The 13,808-nt window shown below is 39.5% G+C and overlaps 1 protein-coding gene across 1 annotated transcript in view; it reads right to left on the reverse strand.

The window, feature by feature from the left end:
• Nucleotides 1-3,582: 3,582 nt before the first annotated feature.
• Nucleotides 3,583-13,808, reverse strand: part of LOC108392971 (serine/threonine-protein kinase TAO1-like) — a 121,319-nt gene continuing 111,093 nt past the window's right edge. The window contains 5 exon segments of the mRNA XM_073234831.1: nucleotides 3,583-4,325; nucleotides 4,328-4,588; nucleotides 7,597-7,779; nucleotides 8,683-8,895; nucleotides 12,786-13,025. Coding sequence (XP_073090932.1) covers nucleotides 4,140-4,325; nucleotides 4,328-4,588; nucleotides 7,597-7,779; nucleotides 8,683-8,895; nucleotides 12,786-13,025 — 1,083 coding nt within the window. The 3' untranslated portion in view covers nucleotides 3,583-4,139.

Genomic DNA, 13,808 nt, shown 5'->3' on the forward strand with positions numbered 1-13,808 from the left:
ATCCCAACGGCTCATTCTCCTTATCAATCCCAGATCCCTGGGACTCTCGATGGGCCGCCGGAGTCACAGCCTCAGTTTACTATGGGGGGGTCCTCGACACCCCACAGCACCCTTCATATCTCTCAAAAGTATGTTCCCTCTCATTCCCAGATCTCTCAAGTTGCATCAGATAGCAGACATTCCGAAAAAGTCATTATCCAAACTCTTGACGGCGCCTCTTCATCTTCTTCTCCCCGCCCCTCTTCTCATTTCTCCTACTCTTCCTTACAGCTAATTCAGGATACCACCATCTTTCTCAACCACACCCTTAACACCGCCAATTGTTTCTTGTGTGCATCACTACAGTGCCCACTGCTGGCTGCCGTGCCCCTTAATATTTCCAACTACTCCTTCCATGCAGAAAGACAACCCCTCTGCCCCCTGGCAGACATACCCCTATGGGAACCAGAATACGCAGATAATCTCACCATCCACCACTGTGTAAGTCCAACTCCATCCCCCTCCAGTGCACTTCACTGCCTCTCTATCTATACCCCTACCTCCGGCTCTAAGAGTTTTACGCAACCGGGACACTTCTTTTAGTGTAATGGCAGTCTTTTCAACTCACTGCCTCTCAACTCCGATACACCCTGCATTCTCGTCACCCTAATCCCACAGTTAACACTTTACAGCATGGCAGAATTTCTTGAGCTCCAACCTCCCTTGCCCTCGCGCACAAAAAGAGCTGCTTTCCTTCCCATCATGGTCAGAAGTTCTTTGATCACCTCAGTCATTGGGGCAGGGTTTTCGGGAGAAGCCTTGGGTCACTCTCTATAGGCAGTTAGAAATCTCAACGCCAAACTTGAGGGAGCCCTGACATCCACTGCCGATTCTCTAGCCTCTCTCCAAAGACAAGTCACGTCACTAGCTAAAGTCACCCTTCAAAACCGGCGGGCCCTAGATCTGCTTACAGCTGAGAAGGGCGGCACCTGCGTCTTCCTCTGGGAAGAGTGCTGCTATTACATCAATGAATCCGGCAACTGACATTACCAAACTCACTGACCTTGCCTCTAGTCTCCACTCTGCTTCCAATTCCAACCCATTCTCGTCAATACTAACAAACCCCCTCCTCACCTGGCTCTGGCCCATCGCAGGCCCCATAATAATCATTCTTCTCGCCTGTCTCTTCTTACCCTGTATAATAAAGTTCATCAAATCCCAAGTCGGAAAAATCTCTAATCAAGCTTTCAACCAGTTTTTACTCAGGAACTACCAGCTTCTGGCCACAGAAGATCCCTCACCCTCACGTGACCTCCTCACCACATGCTGAGATGGATCCCTCTCTCCACTGGAAACTGTTCCTAGAAACAATGGCCACAGACGCCTGGCTCCTGACACCCATATCCTCTTGGCCAACCTATAGTTACAGGGAACCTTCATTGATTTCCAAACCTGAAAAAGTCCACATCTACTCATCCTTACTGTTGAGAGTCCTATCAACCCTTTCCTCCCAATCCTCAAGCCCTCACTCCCTTCTCCGCCCCTGTTCAGCAGGAAGCAGCCAGAGAGAAAGCAACGTCCACAAACCCATAGAGGAGAAAGGGGGGAATGAAGGGTCCCCACCAGTAAGATGGCAAACTTCCGGCTTCTCTTCGGGGGTCCTCAGTTCCCGCCGGCGCCACCTGAAGCCCAATCACCTCTCGCCCTCCTCCCAATCCCAGCACCTAGCCAACAGTCACCAGCCCCGTAGAAGTGACACCTCAATCAATTCATGCCCCTTCCTATATAACCCAGCACCTTTCCCTAATAAAGCGGAACTCTCCGGTGAATTGCTGCTGTGTGTCGCTCCTTTCCTTTCACCAATGAGTATCAGTGATTCTACAGCCAAGCCACAAAGGACAGCATCAGTAATTGCCTTCACTAGTTTGCAGAGATACGATTGAGAAGTTGCACCTATCTGGGTGCCCGGAGATGGAATGAATGCCTCAGGAGGCAGTTTAAATGCCACATCCTTGGTGGCATATGCAACCTGGATTGCCACTTGGCACAGATCACAGGACATGTGTGGGGAAATAAGGTGGCCTAGATTAGATGTAAGGTCTCTTCTCATCTAAGAGCCGGTGAACTGAAATAATGCTATTGAGCTCAGTGGGTTTTAAATTGTTTGGTTGGTTTATGGGCTTGAAGATCAGATCACAGATCTGATCCAGATTCTGGGAGTTGGGAGATGACATAAAGGTTTTAATTAAAATAACTCTGCTAAAGTGACCAGAGAGTAATTTAAAATAGCCAATAATCTTGCATTAAAGTGTCCAGGAAGAGCTAAAAGTTTGAAAAGTGGGATTTCATGAAAACAAACAAGACACCAACGCATCAAAAAATAAACGTCTCTAGCCTTTCAGCCATCCTGTGTAATCAGAGAATACCTTGCCCTAGTGTTTACCACTAGTGTGGCTGAACAAAAATCTCTCTCCAACTCGTTTGCCCCTGAATTATATATAAATTAGCTTCCCTGCAACGATGGCATGTCATTATTTTTTGAATGTCCAGAAAGAAATGTTCTGTCTGTCCGCTGAAGCTCTCTGTGTGCTGAGCCATGCTCGCCTGCTGTGGAGCTGGCAGAGCCCCCTGTCCGCCCTCTGTCCTCTAGGCGCTGCCTCTGTAGACCTAGCCTCTGTGCCCAACATTAATCCGTAGCAGCTCTGTTTAATCAACAACCTGGCCTCCTGCTCCAGGCTAATAATTTGCCAGCAAGCTCAAAATTCCCTGATTATCAATGATACCTACGTAGAGATATTCTCCAGAGGGCAATTAGTAACTTGTGTGGGGGACAGAGCACTGAGGTAGTTTGGAGATGTGGCTTCTAGTTTCTACTTCATCTGACTCATGACCTTGGGGAAGTTATTTCATGAGTTGGTCCCTATGAAAAGACCAAGACTGTGAATAGACCATAATTTAGTCTGTTAGAATATAATGAAACAGTCAAAGCAGCTAGATTCTGTTCTCCAAGTCTATTAAAGACCTCTATGATGAAATGGCATCTACTTTCTGATCCGAATCTATTCTCCACTTCTTACAAAGCCAGACGTCCCAGTTATTAATTCCATTGCAGAGTTGGGAAGGTCCTGGAAGATAGGCATCTCTGAGGCTCTCAGGCTGGGCCTGGGCTACCCACTGTACACTCCCCACACACAGACACACACACTCTGAGAACTATATGGCTGATGAGTCTCACACTGGTTCATTTGTTCCAGCCAGAAACCACCTGTTTTCCTATTTCTTTTGAATCATGGTCAGAGAAGCTGTGGTTAAGGTCTCACAACTAGTATTGATGGGGCTGAAGATGAGGACCCATATCAGTGCTGTGAAGCAATTCCCACAAAACTTGTGATCCCCTGAAGCACTTCCATCTCACCATGCCTCAAAGAAGGCACAGCTGAATGGACCAAAAAAAAAAAAAAAAAAATCCCTGACAAACTTGCAGCATTGAGAAAAAGAATTAGGTTGTCTTCTACTCTCTGAAAAAGTCAATGCAACCCTTTAGTGTTCATGGATTTCCACTTTTTTTCCTACTTCAAATGAGGCCAATTTAATAATCAAAAGTCAGACAAAATACATTTATTTAATAAACAAAATACATTGGTGAGGGGATACAGGTGTTTCCATAATAACTTGTTTTGGCATATGCTGCCTGCTGTGAGTGGCTCATAAGAACCTGGGTGGGGTATACAGAGCAAGGCTTTAGATCTTTTCACAAATTTCTTAGGATAGAGTTGCCCAAAGGTGATGATGACTCAAGCCACTGCTGAATTCTGTTTTTGCAGTTTTCAGAAAATACCCTATCTAACCAGTTTCTTTTTCCTACGTGCATTGTGTGTGTGTGTGTGTGCATGCGTATTTGATAAATACACATACACACCAATTCCCCTTTTCATAGAATTTCCCCAAAAGTTAAAAACAAAAAACATAAAACCCAACAGCTAAATACTATGACATCCAACATCCCAATTAGTAAACACAAAACAAAACGCTTTACAAAAATGAATAAAATATACCATATGCACTCAGCTTCCACACAGTAGTACCCAAGTGAGGAGGCTGCTGGGATGATGTCTGTAGTGGCGGCCAGCTCAGTGGAATTGCCATTCTCAGTTATTAAGTTATGTGTAAGACATGTGTGACCCACTGGATATTTGTGAAGTGACACTCGTGCTTCTGCTCATGCCCTGTTCAGTCCATCCCCCGGCAGCTGTCCACCTCAGAGCCTGAGGGCTATTGCCAACTCCCATACTGCTACCTCGGAGTACCCAATGCATTGGCATGGAAGGGTGACCTCCATGACTGGGGGTCCACCTTGCATTGGATGGCCGCAGGCTTGTGGTGGGCCACCTATGGGATGCCCCGAGTGAGGTCCTGGACCCCCAGTAGGACCGTGAGGCCAATCAGAAGCTCTGGAGGAGCTGTGGCTGGATGCATCGGGAGCAAGGTTACTAAAACCCAGTCTCTCGCTTTCAGACTTGAAAGCTCTCATTTCTGTTGCTCGACGCTCCAGCAGGCTTCGCATTCGTTCCGTAGATTCATTCTGAAATGTGACTACCTCTTCTTCTATCTGTTGTGGTTTGGGGGGGGAGCAAAAAGAAAGCTCATTTATTTAAAAAAATCTATAAACTACAGAAGCAATAATTATTGTGGTTTAAAGTGAATCATACAATGTCCACTCAGGCTATTTTAAAGGATCAAAGAGATGTACTGTAGTAATCATATATAACTTATACTGCTAAAATGTATAAAAATAAGTTCTTAAAAGCAAAGGTAATAACCTCTATTAAAATAATAAATCAAGGCAATTATCATCAATGGCTACTAAATCCATTAGGTAAAAAAGAATGAAAAAGAAAATGTGTAAGGAGAATCTAGATTTATTAGACATACCGTTATGTCACTCTAATAAAATAAATATGGTATTGGTGTAGGAACCAGCAATTAGTAAAACAGAAACAGAATGAAGTTTGTAAGTTTTTAATGCAGGACAAAAGCACTAATTAATTTAATGGGAAAAACAACACAGGCACAAGTGGCCAACCATCTGGAAGAAAATAAAAATGGAACCTCATCTGATACCAAATTCCACACAGATCAGAGCATTAAGTGATTAAGAGTGTAAGTGAATGCACTGAACAAACAAAAACTATAAAGTTTCCATTAGAAAGTTAGGACACTCTGTGTGCTTAGAAATTAGTGGTTGGGTAGCCATCACAATCAGTTCTGGACAACTCACAGGCTTACAAATACATATAGCTGACTATAAAATTTTTAATGTGAAAAAATACATAATAAAGTCAATGACAATGGGAAGAAGTTGATGGAGAACTTGTTAATGAATGAGAATACCTGAACCCATTCATCAAATATCACCTCAAAGTGGGACAACTAGACATTATATATCTTTTGATGTGATGCAAAAGGAAGTGTAACACAGTAACCCTTATGAAAATTCCTCACAAAAATTTTTAAAAGGAAAATTTTTTTTAATATAATCATGCCCCTAGATCTAATTACCAGTTTACAGGAAATATAAAGTAAAGAGGAATGCATTAAATGACACCATGAGGTTGGAATCAGCCAAATCCAAATGTGAGAATTCCTACAAAGCAAATGACCCAGTCCACAATAATACAAGAAAGGGCAGGGGAGACCAAACGGCTTAGAAGACAATCAAATGCAATGTCTAGACCGTGTTTGGGCCCCAGTCTAAATAAACCAAGAAGACATTTTTTAGATACAAAGGGAAATTTAAGTATGGACTGAGTATTAGGTAATCTTAAACATTTATTATAATTTTGTTAGTTAACACAATGGAATTATGACTATGTTAAAGTAAAAGAGTCCTTATTTCCTTATTTCCTTATCTGTGTTTGGAGTGAAATGGTTCTATGCTAGGATTTGCTTTAAAATATTCCAGATACTCTGCCACATATTCTGCTCCCCTAAAAAGCTGTATGTGGAGTGGGGAAACAGATGAAATATTAGCAAGATACTGGTAACTGTTGATGTTGGGTAATGAGTATTTGGGGACTTCATTGTACTAATTCTTAATAATTTCACTACTATTTTTGTGTATGTTTGAAAATTTCCATGATACAAAGTTTTTTAAAAATAGGAAATAAAGAATATTTGTAAATAAATATTAGGTTTCAAGATATTTGAGGACTTAAACCAATGGCCATTGTTCTCTACAGAAATCCAGCTCAACAGATATGTTTAATTTTTATGTATTTTTTTTACTAAGTTAACATTGATGTACAATCTTATGAAGGTTTCACATGAGCAACACTGTGGTTACAACGTTCACCCATATTATCAAGTCCCCTCTTATATGTCATTTTTGAAAGTGCCCTTTAAAGAAAACACAATTTAGCATGGAAATACATGCAAATAAAAAACTACCACATAATATGATCAGACGTAATAACAGATTTATAAGATGAAGCAGAAATACAAAGGGATGGAGTAATTCACTCTACAGGGGAAGAAGAATCAAGGATTGACATTCAAAATATATAAAGAGTTCACACACCTCAACAAACAAAAGACAAACAATCCAATTAAAAAATGGGCACAGGATCTGAGCAGACACTTCTCCAAAGAAGAAATTCAGATGGCCAACAGGCACATGAAAAGATGCTCCACATCACTAGTCATCAGAGAAATGCAAATTAAAACCACAATGAGATATCACCTCACACCAGTAAGGATGGCCACTATCCAAAAGACAAACAACAAATGTTGGCGAGGTTGTGAGAAAGGGGAATCGTCCTACGCTGCTAGTGGGAATGTAAATTAGTTCAAACATTGTGGAAAGCAGTATGGAGGTTCCTCGAAATGCTTAAAATAGAAGTTCCATTTGACCCAGGAATTCCACTCCTAGGAATTTACCCTAAGAATGCAGCAGCCCAGTTTGAAAAAGACAGATGCACCCCTATGTTTATCGCAGCACTATTTATAATAGCCAAGAAATGGAAGCAACCTAAGTGTTCATCAGTAGATGAATGGATAAAGATGTGGTACATATACACAATGGAATATTATTCAGCAATAAGAAGAAAACAAATCCTACCATTTGCAACAACATGGATGGAGCTAGAGAGTATTATGCTCAGTGAAATAAGCCAGGCAGAGAAATACAAGTACCAAATGATTTCACTCATATGCGGAGTATAAGAACAAAGAAGAACTGAAGTAACAAAACAGCAGCAGAATCACAGAACCCACGAATGGACTAACAGTTACCAAAGGGAAAGGAACTGGGGAGGATGGGTGGGAAGGGAGGGATAAGGGTGGGGAAAAGAAAGGGAGCATTACGATTAGCATGTATAATGTGGGGGGGTGTACAGGGCGGGCTCTACAACACAGAGAAGACAAGTAGTGATTTTACAGCATCTTACTATGCTGATGGACAGTGACTATGAAGGGGTATGTGGGGGGGGGACTTGGTGAAGGGTACCAAAAAAATATATAGATATATACATATGGTTTTGGGAGGAGATTTCCACTGCTCTACTCATGCCACCATCTTGGCTCCACCCCCCCAAAATTACTTTTTTCTATTAATTATACCTGCTGTTCTATTAGTGCCCTGTGGGAGGAGACCTTCTGTTCAAGCTCCCGAAGCTCTCGATCATCTTGTGCCTCAGCCTGCATCTTGATTTTGCTGTGATACGAATTCAACAGCTCCAGTTCCTGCTGCAGCTGCAGTTTCAAAACCTGGCACTCTGCCTTCTGTGCTTCATCCAAACGCAGCTGAAAGAGAAAGAAAACAGATATATCCTCCTGTGAGCTATCTTCTCATGACCTCTGGAAAGGAGGATGTGTAAGTTAAGACAGACTACTCTTCTACAGGGCACAGCTGTTCTCTCTTACATCTTGCAGTAAACATCTCTGAAAAAGGAAAACATAGCACCACTGATGGCATTATAAGGATAAAGCTATCATAAGCTTTTTGGATGATGCCTAAATAATCATTATTTTTTAAAGAAAAATATAGAGTCTGATTGATATAAGACTCTGAATCTTTTCTCTCCAGTGGAAATAACTATAGATAAGGGACAAGCATGCTACAGCTTATGGGCCAAATCTGAACAGCTACCTGATTTTTTGTTTTTGTTTTTCAACAGCCCACTAATTAGGAATGGTTTTTACATTCTGAAACGGTCACATTTAAATGGCAATGTAAATACCCACATAATAAACTCAATTTTTTCTCTTGGCCCACAAAGCCTAAAATATTTACTATCTGGCCCATTAAGAAAACGTCTGCAAACTTACATAGCAAATATTTTGTATCTGCACTCAAATGGAACCAACTGGATTCCCAATCAAGTACTACTTTTCGAACACTGCTTAACAAAGCTGCTTCTCCAATCTTGATACGCTGTTGGTGTATGTACTAAACCCCGGCAAGGCACCACAGAGAGCCTATGTAGAACCTCATGTCCAAGTGTATCAAAGAGAATTATATATACATCATGCATATATCCAAGGAATGCTGAGAACAAGAAGAATATGGACCAGCAGCGCTATTTCCCAAGGTGCAGCAGTTTTCAGTTTTCATTTCCACCTTAATATTTTAATTGTTGGGATTTTATTAATGTGGTGGAAGGAAAGGGGCACTATATTGGTTTTGCCTAAGTAAAATAAACTTACGGCTTGTGTGGAGAGCATTTCACGAATGCTGTGGTCACACTGCTCAGCTAAGATGGCTAACTTCCGGGTATGCTCCTTCTCGAGCCGTTTCAGAGCAGCTTTGCGCTCACTCTTTGGTGTAAATTCCTGTAAGTGATTTCTTAAAGCTTTGTACTTTCTGGTTTGGATTTTGCAGGTATCCTGGAACTGCTTTTTGATTTGGAGCTTTTTAGACTGTGACGAAAGGAAACAAGACATATAATTTTTAACATATGGCATTTGGTATAGCATATGCTTACATGAAAAGGCTAGAATAGAAAAGAAGAGGAAACAAAAACTCAGATCATAAGGTTGCAGGTACCTCTATACTTGGGTCAAACCATTGGATTCCATGCAATTTTATAACAAACTCTAAAACATAAGAATACCAAGAACTTCATTTATCATAGGACTTCAGGCAAGACTTATTTTGTTTTTAATTTAGTGACCTGAGTAAATATTAAAATTACCTTTGATTACTGTGTATATTGATGGCAGAAAATTATATTTCTTTTCATTCACTTAGTAGATGTAAAATAATTTTACTAGCCAGACAATATTTTATCAGATCCCTGAAGCAGAAAATAAGTATATTTACTCTGTTCCTTGTCTAAGACATTTTGCTCCAATTTCTTTTAATGACAATCTCAACTGTAAATATAGTCTGTGATGGACCTCATAAAAGTAGGGTACTAGTAACTGACTGATATTGTTATTACAATTGTCTTTTCCTTAAGATACTGAACTAGGTAGAAATTACTTCATAAGGGTTTACTCTTTAGCACCATGAGCAAAAACCTGAAAGTTAACTAATCTTTCAAAGGTCAAAGAAAAGTTAGGAGGCAAGGGAAGGGACGACAACCCTTCTCAAAGTAACGATAACAGACATGAACTACATAAACAGTTTTGAGATAAAATAATTTGAGTTCAGAAACAGAATAACTCTGGCTTTAAATCACAGGTTAATTATTCTATGAACTCAAGTTTTAACAAAACTTAGTAAGATGAGAAATATTTTATAAAGTATACCCATCAAGCCTACAAGTAACAACACTCATTTACTACACAAAGGCAGAACCTATAGTCGAAATTATTTCCCTCAATATATATACTGCCAGATATTGCATGGTTGAGTCAGTGTGCAAATGCATGTATGACCAAACACTCTTGTCAAGGAACTAGTTCACACTCTTTGCTCCAATACTACAAAATCAAATATATATCCTTTTCTGCATTTTACACCAATTCAGGTACTAAGTCATAGTCACGTACCTTTATTCTGTGAAGGGTCGAGAAATGTCTAGCTAGAAAGACAAACTATTGGTTTAGTTGGCTTAGCACTGCTCTTAAATACTGCCCTTGGTTAATAAAATTCCTCCAAGTTAGAAATGGAACAATGAAATTTACAATTCTCTTCTGACTTTGTGTAACAGACTCCATTCTTTAAAAAACTTTTAAATATTCAAATATTTTGCCAAGAAAACTATAGTCACTCCATATCACTAGCTAATGACAAAAAGGAATGCCCTGAAAATTTTTTTCAACAAGATTAATACTTATACCAAGAATAAACTATATCCCTCAATGTTTCACTCAAGTGAAAGCAGAATAAATATGTTCCAGTTGTTTCTTAATCACTTAATACTGACAAAACATCACCTGATGGCAGATGAAGAAATGGCAGATAGACAATAGGTGTTTAACCAAGTCATTCCACAGAAATGGTGCCCAATGTCTACAAATACTGTCAGCTTATCTAAGTGTGCACAATGAAGTCCTCCTATCCCCCTTAAAGTCTTGGAGAAAGCTGGAATAGTTGCCACTATTACAGTTGAGCTATTACCTAGTAAATAAAAATTTACCTAAAAAAATTGCAACTGTTACTTACATAGATGAAATGACCTGGTGCTAAAATAGAGTTTGTTTTCTCCACAAAGGGACTAGGGTTACCAAAGGGAAGGGACTGGGGATCATAGGTGGGGAGGGAGGGAGAAGGGGATTAAAGGGCATTATAATTAGCACTCACAATATAGGTGGGTCATGGGGAAGGCAGTACAGCATGGAGAAGACAAGTAATAACTCTGTAGTGTCTTACTCTGCTGATGGGCAGTGACTGCAATGGGGTGGGAGGGATTGATAGTGTGAGTGAATGTTGAAACCACAATGTGCTCATGTGAAACCTTCATAAGATTGCTTATCAATGATACCTTAATTTAAAAAAAAGAGTGTTTTGTTCAAATTGTGCAAGTAGATAGATATATACAACTAAGAGGAACATGGTGATTTTCTTTCCCACTAAAGTAACAGAACAATTTCTTTTATAAAAATCTTGAGCTTATGTATCACGAGAAGGAAGCTTTCTATCCAAGGTCTGACTATGATTGTGCACCATTATTTTTCCCCTTGATTTTTTAATAGTATCTGTGAAAATAAGACTAGTGTTGTACAAGCTTTCAAACTGAGAAGGCTGCAACAACAGGGAAAAAAAAGGAAGGGTTAAACAGCAAACAACTAACCTATTCCAAGCCCCAGAGAAATGAAGTCATATCAGGTTTATGGTCTGACCAAAGAAAACCAACAAGCTTTCAGTTTGGTTTACTTCTGGGAGCTGCTCACTTTAAAATTGTAATTAATTTTATAGACATGTTTTAAGTATCTTTTGGTGTAGCTACTACAAAGACAAAATAAATCTGGAAAATCATTAAGAATTCTGATTTTCATAAGCATTAACTAATGACAGTTATTTGGGTAGTCAACATATGAGCCACTCTGTAAACGATGTTCATTAGCTGTTTTGAAGATGCAGCAAAGTAACATTTTACTTAGATTCACAAGGAAAGGGTGAATCTTCTTAGCTTTGCTTCTGTATTTTGTTCAGGACAACCTGTATGAATGGAGCTGAATGGGAATCAGAGATACCTCTGACTTTGCTTCTGGTTTTGACACAGATTACTTCTGTAAGTGAAGTTCACTTCACTTCAGGACAGTTATTCAGGTAAGTGTTGTTACATGATAGTTCTATAATTAAATTGTCAAAGAGTTTGAAAAAGGGGGTAAAGAAGATCCTGTGGGATCTGGGCCTTATTGGATGTAAATAAAAGTTTAAAATGTGCAGACATGTACAGATTAATTGAGGTACTACTATGGATGACAACATATATAGTGGGTTGTTTCAGTTTTATGTTTATTAAGATGCATGTGATTATACTTCACATATTTATTACAAGTTATAAAATTTGAAAATTCCTTGGAATTGTTAACTCTGGTTGATTTTGGTAGAGGGGGCTGGACCAGGTGGCTTAAAGGACAAGGAGAGGGAAACCTTTAACTTTATAATAAATACACTTTGGCATCTTTTGAATTTTGTATCCTATGAATCAATTCGTCTATGCAAAGCAAATACAAAATTTAAAGTCCTTAGATATTATATATCACCAACAATTGTCTTTTCTTATTTGTCTACAAGAGGGCATATAATAATAACTTGCTTCACTCTGATGTGCTAATTAAAAAAATACACTCCAACTACACATGCCCTGGTCTTACCTATGCTACCAAGCACAGAAAGAATGGGAGTAACAATGTGATAATTCCACTATTCCTCTTAGGATGAGTATAGACAATGAAGGGAGAAGGGGTAAAAAGACATTTTTCATTCACTGGTTTCTGTACTAATCAACAACTTACTGCCTCTTTTGGATACAAATCACATTCAGAGGAAATAAGATCCCAAAACTATAAAACTTGGAACAACAGAAAGAAGCCAACAGGTCAGTATGTTGATATATAGTTGTAGTATCAACATTGAACATTTGGGTACACTTAAAATAAGAATTTTGAATCTCATTTATGGCACTTTCTGCAGTGAAAAAGTTCTGGCCATTTTTTGGTACTCTGCTGAGTAATACATAAGCAGAAGTCTGTAACTACAGACCCTCTACATCAAAACTAACCAAACATGCTAAAAATGAAAAGAAAAAAAGCTTATTCAATTTCTTCATGGCAGACATCTGGCTTAGACTTTTAGTGTTTACATGATGCCTTTTATCTGTTCTCCTTTGTCAAGAAGCTTAGGCTAACGGTACCTTCAGACTCTTAGACTGTCGTCGAACCTCCATGGCATGCTTTCGCCTTAGTTCTTGTTCTCTCCGTTTGTTATGCTGCAGCTGGTTAGTGAGCTCGGCTTGATGCTGCAATCCGATCAGCTCACAGCGCATCTTCTGCCTTGTGTTGAGCTGGCGGAACTCCAGTTCTTGCATGGATTCATGATGACGCAGGAGCGTTGCATGCTCCACGTCCATTTGAGTCTGCCTCTTATTTAACTCCTAATTCATAACAAAAGACAAAGGCATAATTTACTGATGTACAATGCCAGGAGAAAAAAATCCTAAGAAACAGAACAACCAGGATATGGATGTAATCCTCTGATTTAATAATGGCTGCACAGTAAATATTAGAGTTTTATTACTGTTACTGTAGAAAATGGGCAATTGGTAGCATAATTTCCTTATCTGTTCATTAGCTATTTATACTATTTTTAGCAATAAGCTTAAGACATATCAAATCTGTCCCAAGAGACTTACTGTCCTTTCTATTCTCTTTCATTTATGTTTCCTAATTTTGTATTTGAAGAGGACTTCTAAGTCATCCTTTGAATTTCTTCAGTGTATACATTCAATTCTGTTACATGCAGTATACCCAGTATAGTGTAGTGGTTAAGAACACAAGACTCTAATAATAATGAAGCAAAACTGAAGGAACAAAATCGCAGCAGACTCAGACTCCAAGAATGAACTGGTGGTTACCAAAGGGGAGGGGTGTGGAAGGGTAGGTGGGGAGGGAGGGAGAAGGGGACTGAGGGGTATTATGTTTAGTACACATGGTGTGGGGGATCAGGGGGAGAACAGTGTTTCACAGAGAAGGGACACAGTGGATCTCTGGCAACTTGCTGCACTGATGGACAGTGACTGCACTGGGGTATGGGTGGGGACTTGATAATATGGGTAAATGTAGTAACCACATTGTTTTTTCACGTGAAACCTTCATAAGAGTGTATATCAATCATACCTTAATAAAAAATTAAAAAATAAACAAACAAAAAAGAACAC

The sequence above is a fragment of the Manis javanica genome, chromosome 4 (assembly GCF_040802235.1).
Source record: "Manis javanica isolate MJ-LG chromosome 4, MJ_LKY, whole genome shotgun sequence".
Lineage (NCBI taxonomy): Eukaryota > Metazoa > Chordata > Mammalia > Pholidota > Manidae > Manis > Manis javanica.